Source organism: Balaenoptera ricei, chromosome 3 (assembly GCF_028023285.1).
Source record: "Balaenoptera ricei isolate mBalRic1 chromosome 3, mBalRic1.hap2, whole genome shotgun sequence".
Taxonomy (NCBI): domain Eukaryota; kingdom Metazoa; phylum Chordata; class Mammalia; order Artiodactyla; family Balaenopteridae; genus Balaenoptera; species Balaenoptera ricei.
In genome coordinates this window covers 107103597-107122091 of record NC_082641.1, presented here as the reverse complement: position 1 = coordinate 107122091, position 18495 = coordinate 107103597, and the positions used below count along the sequence as shown (strand labels likewise).

Below are 18495 nucleotides of genomic sequence, written 5' to 3'. Positions count from 1 at the left end.
TTTCTGTCAGCATTGTATTATAGAAATGCCTAGCTGACTTTATTTTTTATCAGTGTTGTTCTTGACTAAACTTAAGTTTCATGATTGAAAAAGAAACTTCTATTGATCCTATGTTGTCTCTGAACAATTTTTTATTTACTTAAGGGATTTTTTCCCAATATCTTATGAAACAGTAAGTTTTTAGTTTGTAAAATAACTTTACATAGGCTTGTATTTGAAATTTAAGCTTGTAGACAAAGTGTGAGCAATGGTAGTATTATATTCCAAGATCTTCAAGGTATTTAAATAGGTATTCTAAAATTATATATTAACTAAGTATTCAAAAAATTATATATTAAAAATTATTCCAAAACTACGTAATAAATATTTTTTAATTATTATATTCAAAGATCTTTAAGGTATTTTAAAAACAGGGATTTTTAAAATTAGTAGTAAGAAAAAAAGTTTGCAACAGCATACAGTTTAGTTATTATAATTAACACAAATTTCATTTTAAACTAATTTTTGACAGCATATTTAAATTTGGATACAAAGTATGACTGTAAAATCATATGAAAAAAAAATCATATGGAATTGTTTAGAAATTATAATATCCAAAGTCCATTTATAAAGAAAACTTCTTTTTGGAGTTTTATTCTTAAATTATCTCCAAAGTTTAGAAAAAAGTAGAGTATCTTTTGAAGATGACAAAGTAATGTATCAGTATGGTCAAATAACTAATAAAATCAAATTGCCTTCAGTAACTAAATGATGCTATATATAAATTTATATCATTGATTTAAAATGATCACTCAGCAAAATAAATTCTCAGTAATATCACTCAAAATCATGCCTTTGTAATATTCTAAGAGGATATATCGGATTCTTCATCCTTGTACTTTTGTTAAATGCTTTTTTTTTTAACATCTTTATTGTTAAATGCTTTTTGTCACTACTTAAATTTTGCTACAATAATTTACCGTGGCTGTGAATGTGAGAAAGTTTCAAGAGATTGGCATATGAAAATGGAAAATATTCTGAGAACAAAAGAGATAAACTGCTCTGATAGGAGTTGATCTAAATCAGGAGTTCCAAACTCAGATGCTTGCAGGGGCCAAGCAGTTAACATAAATGAGTGAGGTGGTAATAAGGAGTAATGGAGACTGCAACAAACTGTAAAGCACATGTACTATCCAAACGTTTCCAAAATTAATATTTTAATTTAATGTGTGTAAGCCAGTCAAAACATTCACAGGCCGTATGTTGACAATGTTTTGATTCCTGATGTAAATATTGATATGAAACTCAGTAGTAAAGGCACAGGATTACTCTACCAGGCTCTCATAACTTTTTACATACGTAATTCAAATGCTTTTTTTTCCCCACTAATCCCAGAATTACTCATATTTTAGTGGCCCTAAAATATGCTAAAGTTAATTTATTCTTTCTGATGTCAGTGATACGAAAAAAGGATCATAGCCGATGATAAGAAGGAATCTTATCCCAAGGGAACCTTTTCTTCCTGAAGGTGTCAGGTGAGAATTAGGTAATACTGAAGGAGAATCCACCTGTGCTCTCTTTAAATGACTGTCATTATGGTATCCATTTCAGGAGGTCAGGGACTCTGTCTCCTGCCCATTAGTGTGTCTCCAGGGCCTGGCCTCATCCCAGGGCCTAAGCAGATGCTTGGTATGTGAATGTTCAGTGCATCTTACAGCTTAATCTCAAACTGTGGTTCCCTCTCCCTGTAGACATCCGCATGGAGCAGTGTTACTTGAAGTGGGACGAAGATGAATGCATCCATCCTGTTCCTGGGAAGTTCCGCATGGATGCCTGTTGCTGTGCAGTTGGGGCAGCTTGGGGCACTGAGTGTGAGGAGTGCCCCAAACCTGGCACCAAGGAGTACGAGACCCTGTGCCCCCGGGGGCCTGGCTTTGCTAATAGAGGGGACGTTCTTACTGGGAGGCCATTTTACAAAGGTAACCGTCAGCAGCGCATTTGGTCCCTCTGCACCAAAGCTCACCTTCCGCATTCTCTGCAGATTGATTTTGCCTTAAACATGTGATTTCCCACTTTATTTTCTTTGTTAAACAAAACATGCGACCAGCCTTATGGCCCAGGAGTATAAATCACCTATACAAGTTGGTATTGAAGTGAAGATACTAAAAAAGACAGCTAATCTCACTTTTCTTACATCCTTCTACTGTACTGCTGCTTTCCTCAGCACAGCCTGACGAGATGCAGCCCTGATGTTGCAAAAAGTTCTCTATCTCCTCTAAACTTTACAAAACAAATGGTCAGAAATAAAGGGATCAGAACTGTTCAGTAAAAATACAGAATCTTTTGCACAATTGACACTTCCTGTGTGGCATCAATGTAATCATTGAAAAATTTGATATCCCCCATTTTTACTTGAGTACATTCTTTTCCTTCATGTTAGATTTTTAACTTAAAATGATGGACCTGCCCTTTTATTTTTTAACATCTTTATTGGAGTATAATTGCTTGACAATGGTGTGTTAGTTTCTGCTGTATAACAAAGTGAATCAGATATACATATACATATATCCCCATATCCCCTCCCTCTTGAGCCTCCCTCCCACCCTCCCTATCCCACCCCTCTAGGTGGTCACAAAGCACCGAGCTGATCTCCCTGTGCTATGCAGCTGCTTCCCACTAGCTATCTGTTTTACATTTGGTAGTGTATATATGTCCATGCCACTCTCTCACTTCATCCCAGCTTAAGGGTAAGCTGGACCTACTCTTTTATATCAACCAGCTCTACATTCCAGCTCTGTTCTGCCTGTAGATATCAATGAATGCAAAGCATTCCCTGGGATGTGCACGTATGGAAAGTGCAGGAATACAATTGGAAGTTTCAAGTGCCGTTGCAATAGTGGCTTTGCTCTAGACTTGGAGGAAAGAAACTGCACAGGTGAGACTATTCTTCTGTTGTACTGGGTAAGCCTTGGTTCTCTTTCTTTTGCTATTTGGAAGTACTGCCTTTAAAAGCCCATCTTCTCACTAGGAACATGTACATTGTTCTTTTTATTTCCTTTTCCCTGTGCCTAAACCACTTCTCCAGCAAACCTGTTGTGAGAGAGCTGCAAAAGAGCATGAAAATAATATCTGTGCTACCTACAAGAACAATGTAACAATAGGATTTTCAGAATATATGAGTACTAAAGAATATAGCCATTAAATCAACACTTGTATAAACTTGACATTCTGTTACAAATTTTAAGGTTTGTAATAGAGAAGTTGTCACTTATTTTCCTCATCTGTGGACAGATTTCTTAATAATTATGCTTCAGGCACAATCCATATCCCTACCCTTATCCATAGCCATTCTCTTTAAGAAAATATACAAAATTCCAAGTTTTTCTATTAGGCAATATAACAAATTATTCCAAACACTTGAAGTATGTCTCCAAGGTCTTATTTTCAGAACTCTCATTTTTCATATTCTCTTTGGAATTTTCCCTTTTCTCCTGCCCCCACTATGTGTTCATGATCTCCACTGAAGTGTCTCTCTTGACTTCTTCCTAGCTTCCTACTCCATACGATCCTCCTGATTCACTCTTGGCCCTACCCAGCCTAGACTATCCCCTAAGCATTTCAGAACTATCCATCTGGTCTTTTGGAGTTCTGCCATGTTGTCTTTCTGCCGTGCCTTCCATTCCGATCCCCGACTCCTAACACCCTCGCCACTGTTTTCTCCACTCGGGGCTGCTGAACTTGGGGGGGAGAGCCTGAGAAAAGCTGACCGAGGTCCCTGCATTCACCCTCAACCAGGCCTTTGAAGCTGCTGACCGATACTTGTATTCACCTCTTTACGTCCCTTAATAAATTTCTCTTTGCAGCACTTCTAAACCTCTTCTGACTTACACACCCTCTCGTATCGCTATTCATTCCTTTCCTTCTTTATTGAAGTCAAACCTGATTGCCAGGACCCTTCTCACACACCCTCTTCTCTGGTATAAAATGTCCTTTTCCAGCCCTACTCTCTCCTCCACTTCCACAGAAAGAAATGTGATGTTCTTCTGCAATTTTCCAGCGAAACTCTCTGCTTTCACTCTCCTTCCCTCTTCCTGCTCCAGGCCCTTCTTAGCAGAGTTCACTCCTCTCTCTCTGGCATCTCCCCCTCTTTACTGGTTTCTTTCCCTAGACCTGTAAACAAGTGCAGAGCGTCTCCTCAGCCCTCCTTTTCCCTCAAGCTACCGTGCTCTTTTCCTACTTTCACCTCTCATTCCTCTCTTTTAAGTAACCATTTGCTTTGTAGCCCCTGAATGCTGACCTCCCTCCTTCAGGCACATATATATACTCTTGCAAAACACCTTTGCCAAGTTCAAAAAAATCTTTCTCTCAGTGCATATTCTCCTTGACCTCTGGCCAACCCCCTCCTTGATTTTCTTCTCTCTTAGCTTCCATGGTATTTCCCGTCTCAGTTGTCCTATCATGACTATGATGTTCCGTCTCTAATCTTCCCAGATTCTTCTTGCCTTTGGCATTTTCCATCCCTTGGGCATTTTCCGAAGTCCTCTGCTCTCTCAACATTCTGCCTCTCAGAACTGCATCTACCATCACGCCTTTTTGGATGGCCTCTGTTGAGCTGACTCCTAGGTGCCATCTCTAGCTCTCTAGTCCTCCTGAGTTCCACTCCTGCATTTCTAACTTCCATCTGGACAGTTTCTCTTTGTTTTCGTCTCCCTTTGTCCCATCCCCCTTCCTCTGCCTAGGGACTTCCTTGGATATATTAATAGTATCATTTCACTCAGGATTGAAGCCTCAGACTTAATTTTGACACCTCCGTCTCCCAATAGACAAGTGAAAAAGTTATGTATATTCTTCCATCAAAATGGCTATTTCAAGTACTTGTACTATTTCTTCTACACTATTGCTGATGCAGGTTCAGCTCCTCAGGAAACAGACTGAGCAGAGATTAGCAGGCACGAAGGTTATTAGGGATTGGTCTTGGGAGGGAGGGAAAGGAAGCAGAAGTGGGCTGTGATGCAGTCCCAGTGTGGTCCTCAGCCCACCCGCTCCGGGAGCTCTGCATCTGGGAAGCACATCACAGTTGTCTTGAGTTAGGGCACAGGGGCTAGGTGTTTATGTACCTGCATGATGAATCTTTGCATACATCTGCCCCGAGAAGGGGTGTGACTGTGAGGAAGGTCCGCTTAGCTGAGGCGCTTCCTGAAGATAGTTCTCACCTCAGGACTTTCTGCCAGCCGCAGTCCCGACAGCTGAGGGCAAGGACGCGTGAGTCCTTCCTTCCTGAAGGGGGACCTGGGCAGCACATGGCAGTCTCTACTACACTGCCGATTCCTCCAGCGTCTCCCACCCCAGTAATTTTCCAATCAGATCCTTCATTTTCACAACCACCAGGTTTTTCATCCTAAAGCAGGGCTTGGATTGTATAACTTCCCGCAAAACAACTTCTATTGACTTAGATGATCCTAGACCTAGATAAAGAAGCTTTTCCGGTTCTGACTGCCCTGTTTTTGGTGTGAAATTAGCCAAGTCACTTAATGGCTCTGAAACTCACCTCATTTATACTGTATAAGACAGAAGTTTGTTGACACCACTGCGGTGTTGTGGGATGCAATGTGAAAGGACAGTGGGACACGGTTGGCTGCCCTTCTTCACAGCATGTAAGGCCCATCTTCTGCTCCCCATGCTGGCGCCCTCAGTAACCGTACCCATCTCACCTGTACTTGCACCCATTATCAGCCTCTCTATAACTTGCTGTTCTCTGAAATGCATTAGTTTTCTTCACCTATGCATTTTATCTCTTGCCCTTCTATTTATTCTACATCTTTAAAGTTAGAATTTCTATGCAGCCTTCCAGGATCAGTTCAAAAGCCACTTCCTCCAAAATGCTAATTCTTAACAGCGAATAGCTTTCATATATACTGCCCTCTTTATGAGACAAGAACTGTTCTCAGCACTTAAGAAACATTGGTTCACTTACTCCTATGAGGCAGGTGCTACTACACGCCCCATTTTACAGATAAAGAAACTAAGGCACAGAGAAATTAAGTGACTTTCCCAAGCCCCTACACCCAGAAGATGACAGAAGTGGGATTTGTGCCCAGTCATCTGGTTCCAGAGTTCATAATCTACACTATGCAGCTCCCACCACATCACATCAGCCAAAATCTGTCCCTCCTCTCCCATTGAACTTATTCTGTGTTCTTCCTTTGGCTCTCATCACCAGTTCCTAGATACTGATAGATAAAAATTAAGAGAATTAGTATGCATATTGTTACCTGCTTAATTGAATCAATCAATTTTGTTAAGACTTTTGTTTCAAAGAAAGTACCTGCATTTTTTCAGTATGTCCTGCAATTGGGAAAAATCAATAGAAAAAAACCAAAAGCTGGGAGAAAGCAGGGGCTGAGACTACCCCCCCCCCACCGCCCCCCGCAAGAGAACGTGTGCAAATTAGCCATTTATAAATCCTGTGATAGAAAAACTTAAAAATTTAAATTCACGAGAATAAACAGATGCTGGCAAAAACATTTTTCCCAGTCTGACAAAAATATTTAAGCAAGTCATGTTTTCTTAATCTTATTTTACAGACATGCTGCTCTATTGAAAATCTTGATTTCAGGAATGGGAGATTTCTCAGAGAATCCTGTTTCTGAGAATATAAGTGCTGCTATTGAAGATTCTTATTTACTGTAGTATGTAAAAATTGACAAACGCAAAAGCCCATCATGATCGTTTGTTTGTAATTTTAAAATTAAATCAGTAGGCTCTTCCGTCTAAATATGACGCAGAAGCACAGTTGGGGCGTATTCCACGGCCCTGCCATATAGGTGCGTTCTCCGGCTCAGGGTTCAGTGGCCGCGTCTGCCTCTGTGGCCGTCTCTGTGGCCGTCTCTGTGGCCATCTCTGTGGCCGTCTCTGTGGCCGGCTAGCCACCCCTGCTCAGAGGCAGCAGCCCTCACACGCCCGCACCAGGGGCGGACGTGGGCTAGTGCAGCAGAACCAGCGTGGGCTTTGCGTCGTGCGTGGGGCTCCCTCCATATGGCCACTGCTTCCTCGTTTGCCACCTGCCTTGATCGGCTCATATCAAAGTTGCTTGGTTCATCCTTCTGTTATCATTTCTAAGCCACAAAGAGAAATCCACAATTCCAGAATTCTTAAAGGCAAAAAGGGCCCACCTGCCTGTTGGCTGTGACAGTTTTGGCAGTTGGGGAAAGGAATGTGCCCGCAGCCCTGTCCCCCTCGAGGTGACCTCCTGAAAACGCATCCTTCTATGGCTCGCCCCTCCTTCCTCCGGCACCTTTGCTCGGAAGGCCAAATCTCTCTGTTCGTTAACACCTTCTCATCTCACTCTGGTTTTCTGAATTTCTTTTAAACCCTGTGAACTAGACATTGACGAGTGCAGGATTTCTCCTGACCTCTGTGGGAGTGGGATCTGTGTCAACACGCCGGGCAGCTTTGAGTGTGAGTGCTTCGAAGGCTACGAGAGCGGGTTCATGATGATGAAGAACTGCATGGGTAAGCCTCTGGGGTCTGCACACCGGGCTAGCACAGACTCCTTAGCGCGACCTTGGCCTGTCTCAGAGCTGTGAACAGCGTGCTTGGCAAGGAGCTGTGGCGAGAGAGAGAACAGATCTAAGTGTCAGACAGGAAATCTGCTCCTCGATGGCTCTTGGGGAGCCCCAGCCCCTTGATGCCTTAATGGCAGTGAGATATTGAGACTGGGTTCTGCTTATTTGTAGAATCTGAAGTCACCACAGACTAACTGCTGAGGAGGGAGTCACTAAAAATGTATGGTGTTGGGTGGTGACCCCCCAAATTTATATTGTCATGCGAATCCCACGTTCTTTTCCTTACTTGTGTGTTATTACAAACACTCTTGGCATTGCCCACCTTTTAGCCCATGGTTTCATTTTTAGCAACTTATAGGACTCACCTCATGGGATACAGAAAGTGATCAGTCCAAGAGTTTTCTTTCACTTTGATTAGAGATAGAGACATATGGTGTCTGGAGTTCAGAGTGATATAAAGCGAATATTGTTTATTTTTACCTCTCATGAGTCTGCTCATTTCATACAAGTAAAAGCCTTGATAGCTCACTGTCTTTTCAGAGTAGAACTTTAACCTTTTATCTAGTGATCATAGAGTGAGGAGAGCTTAGCCCATCTCTTATTAACCCATCTCTCACATTTGAGTCGCAATGACCTCAGATAATGAATCTTTCTCCCGTGCTGTGTGCGTGAACGATTTTTCCTCAGAGTTCTTTAATGGCTCTCACGTTTTTACCTTTCAGACATTGACGAATGTGAACGTAACCCTCTCCTTTGTAGGGGTGGCACCTGTGTGAACACTGAGGGCAGCTTTCAGTGTGACTGTCCACTGGGACACGAGCTGTCACCATCACGTGAGGACTGTGTGGGTGAGTTTGTCTCCTCAGCACATAAACCCTCCCAGTTCAGCCGGTAAAGATCATAAAGATCAGAGGTCATTCTCATGAACTGGTTGTTTTTGACCTGTGAAATCTAACAGATTAAAATTTGGGAATTCAGAGTCCGTACATTTGGATTCAGGTTGTGTCTTTAGAAAATGCTTACCCCGGTTCCCCTCTTTTTCGTTACAAGCGCACTGGAAAGGACCCTGTGGGAGGGACCCTGTGTCAGGCCTTGTAGTTCCCTCCTCCAGGTCGGCTGGGATGGGACATACGCTGCCCTTGGAAGGGCCGCTCCCTGATGGTTTGCCTGTGCGCACACATGTGCACAAGAATCCACTCGGTGCCCCGTGTCAGTCATCACAGGGTCTGCTCACCTGTGTGGGAGCGCACGTGCTCCCTCCAACCCCCTCCTCACAGAAGCACTGAGGCCTCCTTACTGGCCCTGAGCTCAGGATGTGGGGCCGAGGATGTAGGTGCGACCACGGCTGGTCTTGAAGAAGCATTCCATAGGCTTTAAAGCTTTGATTTAGCCAGGAAATGTTTTCCTCACAGTAAATCTTTCTTGAAAGTGTAAGCAAATAAAACAGTTTAAAATAGACAGATCCCACACCCCCAAATAAAAACATAACTTGAGCACACCTCCCAACTACTCATGTATTTATTTATAACCCATATTTATATCGCTATGCTAATGTTAGGTGAATCTTAAATCATAGACCAGACATTTTATTTATTTTTTTAATTTTTAATTTTTTTATTGAATGAAAGATTCTTTAAATTCTGTCGTGCTTTACAATTCTCAGCAGTTTTGCATTCATGCTTTTGTATAATCCCATAATAACCCTTTTTTTTTTTTAACCCCTACCGCTATCTTGCCCCTCCGCCGTTTCCTCTCCCCACTGGTAACCACTAGTTTGTTCTTTGTATCTGTGAGTCTGCTGCTTTTTTCAAACAGACATTTTTAAAAGGTGAATTTAAAGGTTTTAAATATTTTTAATTCCACTTTAATAGTTCAAAAAGATTTTTCACACAGATAATTACAGAATATTTATTCATGGTTGTGATATCAGTGATCCAGAGATCTGTTTCTAAGTTCAGTTTATTTTGCTAATTAATTTTCATGAGTTTTATAGCTGAAAAAAAAGTTCCCCTCAATGATATAATGTACATTATAAAATCTGTATTTTTGCATGTTCAATAAAATAAATATTTCATGATTATGAACATAAATTTGCCACATCGTCTTCTTAGTGATTTTGAGAATTTGGGGTGAATTTCTTATTATATCTGATTTTTACCTTAGATTGTGTTTGACAGGTAACTTGTGTGAGGAAGTGTCATTCTACCATTTTCTTGCTCTTCTCTTTTTGCATTATTAGTACTAGTTTCTTCCACAGATCTTTGCAGGCGTTTTTTTTAAGGCATCTGCCCATCTTATAAAGGTTAGTTTCCTAAAAAACAGGCAATATAATCTGTAATCCACCTATCCAGGCCCTCTAAACACAATGCCATGAAAACTTAAAAACTGAGGGCCCTATTTTCAGCCCTTCTATTTTGTGGAACCAGCTGTCTTCCCTCAGGAACCTTCATGTTATTTAGACAACACGTAACCATCCAGTTAAGACCAGCTGAGGGTGCCAGTGTACATTCATAGATTAAGTATTAACAAGCTTTATTTCTGGCATGTGCTAGGTGGATGTGGTCTAATGTGGTACTCACTAGCCACACGTGGCTATTTAAATTTTATCAAAATTAAATAACGTTAAAAATTCAGTTCCTTAGTCACAGTATCCATGTTTCAAGCACTCAGTAACAGCTACATATTGGACAGCACAGATATGTAACAGTTCCATCAATGTAAAAAGTTCCACTGGAGAGCACTGTTGTAGATAGAACTAAGAGAAATATAGATTCTGGCGTTTTCTTTGAATTGCTGCAAGAGACCATCTTACTTCCCCCTGAAGTAAATAAAGCCCTTTGGAGACCATTGCTCTGATGCTGCATGTTCTTGATAGTTTAAGTGGTGTTGTGATTTCATAAGACATTAACTCTTTGTATCTTTTTGTAGATATTAATGAATGCTCCCTGAGTGACAATCTCTGTAGAAATGGAAAATGTGTAAACATGATTGGAACTTATCAGTGCTCCTGCAATCCTGGGTACCAGGCCACGCCAGACCGGCAGGGCTGTACAGGTAAGGGTAGGCCAAACAGGTCTGGAAGTTGTATTTCTCAAGTCAGTCGAGGAATGCTTCTGGCACGGAATATATAATGACGCCGATGGGAGTCCTTTGTCCTAAAAACAAATCTAAGAATGGGGGCAGATGCCATGGTTTGGTGGTTTTGCAGAGGAACCTCTGGTTTTATAATAAGAAACATCCTATATTTCTCTCTCTATATATATTTCATCCTATATGGTATATCTGAGTTCTTTAATTTTAGGTTACTGGAGCTGAATGTCAAATGAAATGCTGTCTAAAAGGAAGTGAGAGGAACTAAGAAAGGCTAATGTCACAGTGATCAATCAACATGAATAGTGGGGAGAAAAATCCAAAGCCACTGAAGCATTGTCTGCTTAAGAAGAAGTAGAAAAACTCTCTCTCTTTTTTTTTTTTTAAGGAAGTATCCCTGACAAGTAACGTTGTGGCAATGTTTTTACAGATATTGATGAATGTATGATAATGAACGGAGGCTGTGACACCCAATGCACTAATGCAGAAGGAAGCTATGAATGTAGCTGCAGTGAAGGTTATGCCCTGATGCCGGATGGAAGGTCGTGCGCAGGTACAGGAAGGAAAATACACAGACTTTGTACATCTGGTTAATCTTACCTTACAAATCTGGCTCCACATATTTTGTGTGGAACTGGATGAAAAAAAAATGCATGAGCTTAATAAAAGTCATCCTTGTTTTTCATTTGGTTTTGATTTTGTATCATCAGATATTGATGAATGTGAAAATAATCCTGATATCTGTGATGGTGGGCAGTGTACCAACATTCCTGGAGAGTATCGCTGTCTGTGTTATGATGGCTTCATGGCTTCAATGGACATGAAAACATGCATTGGTGGGTAGCATAAGAACAGGATAAATACTTATGTACAGTGTGCACACACACACACACACATACGCACATAAGAAGAAAAGCCTTTTTTGGTTATTTTTAAAATTCAAACCATTGTATTAGAAGATGTAAAAGCCGAAAAGGAAGAATTATTTGAAAAAAAAAAAATCCTTAAAGACAATATATTTATCTGTAATACTGTGTCCTGCAAATACTTTATATTTTAAACGTTATTTGTGTATCTCATTAGTATGCTATTCAGTTTAAAAGACAGCTTTTGAATTACTAGAATAAACAAGTATTAACCAAGGTGTTGAAAATCAATTTCCCAGACGTGAATGAATGTGACTTAAATTCAAACATCTGCATGTTTGGGGAATGTGAGAACACCAAGGGATCCTTCATTTGCCACTGTCAGCTGGGGTATTCAGTAAAGAAGGGGACCACAGGATGCACAGGTAGGTCTCAAGCTTGTATCCTCTGTGTTTCAGCTTCTTATATTTCAGAGGTTAACCTTCAACATCATTTGTTCCCTGGAATTTCTTGTACTTTCACCCACACCAGGTTGTGACAGTTATGTGATGAGTAACTGGCCCAGAGCACGTGTGATGCGTTTGTCTCTTCTCTGTGGTAGATGAGCACGGTCTCAGCTACCAAGCCGCAGACCTGGCTGCGTGCTTGGACACGGAGTGGGAGAATGGGTGTGGAATCTGGCCCCCATGGTTCTGATGTGCTCCTGGTAGCTCTTGGGGCAGTGTTCACTTTCTCCTGCCCAAACAGGAGATATACATAAGGAAGAAGCACCAAAAGACCTGGAGGAATCCCAGGTGTTTGCTGAGTTTTGCAGTTCTTTTAAACTAACAAAAATTAATCTAAACTTATATTTAGGCTCTTTTCCTTCCTTTCTTTCCCCCATCTTTTTCTCTCCTCTTCTCTCCTCTCTTTCCATTTGCTTTTGCCTTCTCTTCTCCCTGCCCAAATTTCCTCTCTTCCCTTTTTTTCTTTGTTCACCCCATTCATTTTATCTCTTATTCCTGTTCTCTACTAAATAGTTTTAGCCTTTTGAAGGGCGGATGGGGGTTGAACTCCCAAGGTCAGTGCTTTGGGCCAAATGTCCATTATTGCTCAAGGCTCTCACGTGGTATTTCGCTCAAGCCAGGTGGTGGGTGACTTAGACTGCAGCCTAGGCCTTAAGCTGACACCTCCAGGAAAGGGCAAGTAATGAAAGAAGAACTCTGCATGTTCATATGCATGTGTACCACATACACAGACACTGTATACATAATACTGAGAAAAGCATCTGGTCATTTTCCAGATAACATTTCCAGGGATTATTTCTATATATTCTGGCTGGCAATTTCTTTCAGGGAAGGCCTTGTTTGATTTGGATCATGAACTTCCAAATCCTGTTGGAGTCTAAACATATTAAAAGTAAAAGTGACGTTAATGTTTTCTCTGTGTTTACTTTAAAATTTTGCCTATACAGAAATCTCTTGGAAGTAGAATTAACTAGGTTGTATCTTATCTTCATATTAACTACGGTTTCTCAGATGTGGATGAGTGTGAAATTGGTGCCCACAACTGTGACATGCATGCCTCATGTCTAAACGTCCCAGGAAGCTTCAAATGTAGCTGCAGAGAAGGCTGGGTTGGAAATGGCATCAAATGTATTGGTGAGTATTTTGCAAATGTAAATAACCTTTGTTAAGACACAAAATCCCTAGAGGCTCTTCCTTGCACAGTTGTTAACGTACATACTTGAATAGGAACATGCCTCTTATTTTCATTTATTCTCTTGAAAATTAAAGGCTGTCTTTCGTTGCAAGATAATTCTTGCCTAAGAGTTTCCTTTAACCTTGGTATAAATGATCAAATTACAACAGTATGCCTTGGCATCTGCTTTTTAATGTGGTGTTGTTCAGTAAAAATTATTTGATGTGCAGCCAGAAATCCAAACAGCTGTAGGATGAAACATGACTAATATATTTTTCCAGTTTTTTCATAGAGTAACAGTGAGATTTAAAACCCAGTGAAATAAATGAAGGGAATGAAAAGATTTTTTTCAGATAACCTAGGTCTATAGTAAGTGGTCAATACCAGCTTCTTAATAGAAAATAGAATTCTTCTTCCAGAGAAATCTAAATGTTTTGGATTCCAAGAAGCCAGATTAGAAGGAGAATGTGAAGGCAGTTGCCATTCTCCAAGTTTTATAGTTCTTGACCAGAGTCTAATAAGTCCTTTATAGCTGTGAGGCAAGGAACTGGATTTTACCCTTGATGTCATTCATAGTGCTGCTTGGTACGTTCAGTGTTTTACGTGCCTCAACAATAAGGCATGATGCAGCTCGTAAAAATTATCCAGGTCTATTTAAAATACAAATTCAAGCTAGCTAAACCGACCTCCCCATGATTACTCATTAAAACCTGATAAGCCTGCAGCAAGAATTAAAGGATAATTTTAAGATCTCTTATTAATAATATTAGTTAATTTGAATGTACTTTCTTACCTACTCAATTGTTTTATACTTGTCAAATGTTTATGAGCTGACTCCAGAATTTGAGTTAACATAGTTTTTAAATAACTTTGCTAAGGAAGGTTCTCTCATGGTGTCACTAAGTCCACTAGCTACCCGCTTGAGTCCAGCCGTTCCTCTATCATTAATCTCACAACTTTTCAGCTATATCCCCATTCCCATTTTTCTAGTCTCATTTGTTTACTGTTTTTCTCTCCTCTAGCCTCCCTTTTTTTTTGCTTCTTGTCCATCTATCACTCTGGCCAGCTATCGAAAAATAGCCTGCCGCTAATACAAAAGATTTAACCGTGTCCAGGCACCTCTCCTCCAGATTGGCATCCAAATCCATCCACTCCTTTCCATCTCCATCCCCCTGCTCTCGTCACAGCCGTTCTCTCTCTCAGTCTGCCCCCCACCCCAACCCTTTCTCTCTGTTAGCTGCTACAAGAACCCCCTCGTATGTTTTCTCACTCCCTCTCTGGTCCTCCCGCAATCCATTCTCCACATTGCAGCCAGGTAGATTTTTTTAAACCATGTATCTGATTTCTTCACAATTGTCATTTTAATCCATTGAATTTAGGATCAAATTCAGCTTCCTTCACATGGTTTACAAGACCCTATGTCATCTTCCCACTATCTCTCCAGCTTCACTTTCCATCGTCCTTGGTCTCCTACATTGTGCTTTATCACTCTGACCTCCTTTAATTTTTGTCACATCAAAGCTCTTTTCCTTCTCAGTGTTTTTATACGTGCTTTTCCCTCTGCAAGGAAGACCCATCCCTACTTCTGTTCGCAGGTCAACTCTTGCTCATCCTTCAGGTGCGAAGTTAACTAAAAATTACTTCCTCAGTGGAGCTTTCCTAATTCCTGCAATCCGAATTAGACACCCTTCTTATTTCCTCATACCCTGTAACTTTTCTTCATGGTACATGTATAACAGGATTTAATTTAATTTAATTTTCTGTGTTTAACATCTGTCTTTTCCACTAGACTAGGGGCTCCATGAGGTCAAGAATCATTATCTTGGTTTCCTCATCTATAAAATGAACTTGAAAATTCTATGGTAATTGTCCTGCTCTGAAATTCAGTATTATCTTGAAAATTGACCCCTTTTCTAGTGATAAGGTAGCCAATGATAAAATTCACCCTCAGTAGAAATCAGAAGGAAATCTAGGCCTGGTTTTCTTTTAAACATTATAATTCTAGTTGATTAGACAGCTCACAAAACGCTTGAAATAATTATTTTGGCCCATGTTTGTAGCATGAACATTTTGGATCATAGGTCTGAGGTTTTAGAAAATTATATAGAACTGCAACTTGACCAGTAAACTAAAATACATTCCATTTGGCCAGTTCTTGGCCAGTTTACATTTAAATTAAGACAAATGAAAATCTTCCTGGGTGTTTAAATATTCCATTTTCATTTCTGAACTTTATTGCTATGTTCTCGTGACATGCAGATCTGGACGAATGTTCTAATGGAACCCACCAGTGCAGCATAAACGCTCAGTGTGTCAATACCCCAGGCTCCTACCGCTGTGCCTGCTCCGAAGGGTTCACTGGAGATGGATTTACCTGCTCAGGTGGGTGAGGTCCTGATTTTCATGCAACGCTCTGTATGTTTTCATCATCAGAAGAAAACTGTAGGTAAAGGAGGCTGAAATCACTACCTCTGTTTTTACGCTTGACTTAAGGTGAATATGTATCTTTTGCTTACATTAAACACAAAAACCTGGAAATTTTTAAAAATAATGGCATTTATTACTATCATGTACTCTTAGTGACTGTCATTTCCTTTTATTCATTAATTAACGTAATGGTCAAAACTACAGGCTCTGAGGCAGACCATCTGGATCCAAATCTTGCCTATGCTGCTTACTGGCCATATAGCCTTAAGTAAATGACTTAACCTGTGTGTCCTTAGTTTCTCCATTTTGAAATGGACATGGTGGTAATAATAATAATAAATACTATTTCCCTTTTTCTTTTATATCATTGAATGAATGACATGCTGGGAAAACTTATACAGCTTCTTAAAATAAAATCTATGACCTACCCAATCACTGCTATTTATTGTGTTTATCAAAATCTCAGTTTATCACATGGTATTGAAAGGGTTAAATGGAATAATCCAAGTAAAGAGCTTAGAAACGTGCATCATCAGAGCTTAATAAATGTGAGTAAATTCACTCTGCATTCCTTGAGGATAAAACATCCACTCATTATATTCACGTAAAAGACTAGATCATCTTGCTGGACTTAAAGAATGATACTTTTAAGCTTGAGAGATAGGTGTTTCTCAGTTGAATTTCAGTGCACACTTTAAACCCCAAATTAAAAGAGAGTTTTTTTCTAATTATTGACATCAAAAACACAGACTTACAGTTTTCTAATGCCTCTTTAAGAAAACATGTTTATTCAGTTGTAAAGCTTCCTTACTTTTAAACCTCGGGTACTGCCATCTTTCTTAGCATGTCTCTGCACCGTGGTGTGAGGGCAGGGGCATGGCCTTGGTATCAGACACAGCTGGACCTAGACCCTGGCTCAGCTGCAGATTTAGATCACTGTGACTCCCAGGCATCAGTCGCCTCCTCTTAGCCTCGGGTTCTTCCTCTTCTAAACCTCACAGGGTTGGTGAACTAAGTGAAAACATGAATGTCAGGCAGCTAGCACACTCCCTGGCAAATGTTAGGCCCTCAATAAATATTGGTTTCCGCCCTTCCCCCCTTTTTCCGTTTGATAGAATCAAAGAAATTGTCTTTAAGTTCTATGAATAATACTCATTTGTGTAATTAAAATAAGAATATTCTAATGAGATTGTAATGGCATGAAAGAAACTTTCCTCACTCCCATAGAGTGTCCCTTACTTGCTTAAAAATACTTGAACTAGTGAAAAAGTTGTTCATTTTAATACTGTAATGTTTTCAAATGAATTAACGCCATTTTAAGATGAATTGCAATGTTCTTGGTTATATCTAAATGATGTTGGTGTAACACAGATGCATCAAATTAGCATTAAAGAGAACTGAGACAGATGTGAGAGACACCTCGTTCCTCCTGTTTATCATAATGGAATTGAATGTTTGGGCATAAACAGCTCTACTGTCAAGTTGTATACCCTTATTTAGGTGTATATGGATAATTGTTGTTTGATGTTAATGAGCACTAACTCAAGCCAGTGAGACTGGTTTAGTTATAGAGCAAAGAAAAAAATGTCATGAGATTTGGAACTTAATAGAGATGTAATTTGCTCCTTCAACAGATGTTGATGAGTGTGCAGAAAACATAAATCTCTGTGAGAATGGACAATGCCTCAACGTCCCGGGTGCATATCGCTGCGAGTGTGAGATGGGCTTCACTCCAGCCTCAGACAGCAGATCCTGCCAAGGTGGGTCACCAGGATTCCAACTCATTTCCAAGTTGGATCAACTACAGCAAATGAAACCACAAAAAGGGCTGAACAGGCTCCACCTGGAAGCAGAATACACCGCACATGCTGCACACATAAAAGTCATTTGTTTTAAGCATGGATTATTTTGCCGAATGAATAATGATGAAGGTGGCTTTCATCTCTTACGAAGTTTTCCTGGCCAAGAGCCAAGAGTTGGAACTTCGGCTTATTCGTTTTTTTTTTTTTAACTATTTCTTTTTTTATCACTAAATGAATGAAATGTGGATAAACTGTTCAGCTTTTAAAATATATTGTGTACCTAAATCACTGCTATTTAATGTGTTTATCAAAATCTAAGTAGCTCATTTTTGGCATTACCTTTATGCTTTAGTCAACTGTGTGTATGTCTGGGACTGGAAGTCCTCTTCAGGGACTCATCAAGAGCTGCACCTTTTGCTTAATAGTCATGTCTCCTGCCTCTAAGTTATGACATCACCCCCTTTCCTAGAAATGGGACTTCGTGACTAGTGTGATATCTTTCCAAGAAAAAGAATTTGGATTTTCTTTTACGTTAGAGACTCAATTCACATTACATAGAGTTTGGGCCATCATTGTGTTCATAAGAGTACATGAAAATGTAAATAAAGGAAGAGGATTGAAAACAATTCATATGCCATAAGGTTTTAACAAAATTAGTGATTCATAGAAAACCTTAAAAAAAAAACTCAGGCTAACTGCTAGCAAAGATTATAAAATGAAACCAGATTACAGGCCTTCCCTACATGAGTATCTAATCAAATGCACAGAAATAGTAAATGCCAGCGCGCGCGTGCACACACACACACACACACACACACACACACACTCACACACTTCACCAGCATCAACCAAACAAAACTTATACAATCTGGGGTAGCTTGGAGTAGAGCCTGACTCTGCCCCACCACCAGAAGTGTCACTGAAGAAAGAAAGTGTGCCTAAAAGATCATGGAGATTTCCATAAATATCTACCATTAAAGATCATGGAAATTTCCATAAATATCTACAAATTTGGAGAGAATCAGAACGAGAGGATGAATAGGAGTCTCCGGGAAGATGATATTAGAAACTGAAAGTATTCATGCT

General features: G+C 40.1%; 1 protein-coding gene across 1 annotated transcript in view; it reads left to right on the top strand.

Moving 5' to 3' along the window:
• FBN2 (fibrillin 2) overlaps positions 1 to 18495 on the top strand; it is a 222945-nt gene that overhangs the window by 152287 nt on the left and 52163 nt on the right. Inside the window, exons 24-34 of the mRNA XM_059919446.1 lie at positions 1731 to 1958; positions 2789 to 2914; positions 7363 to 7491; positions 8267 to 8392; positions 10473 to 10598; positions 11065 to 11187; positions 11345 to 11470; positions 11800 to 11925; positions 13018 to 13140; positions 15440 to 15562; positions 17242 to 17367. Of these exons, the coding sequence (XP_059775429.1) occupies positions 1731 to 1958; positions 2789 to 2914; positions 7363 to 7491; positions 8267 to 8392; positions 10473 to 10598; positions 11065 to 11187; positions 11345 to 11470; positions 11800 to 11925; positions 13018 to 13140; positions 15440 to 15562; positions 17242 to 17367 (1482 nt within the window). The remainder of the gene's footprint in view (positions 1 to 1730; positions 1959 to 2788; positions 2915 to 7362; positions 7492 to 8266; positions 8393 to 10472; positions 10599 to 11064; positions 11188 to 11344; positions 11471 to 11799; positions 11926 to 13017; positions 13141 to 15439; positions 15563 to 17241; positions 17368 to 18495) is intronic.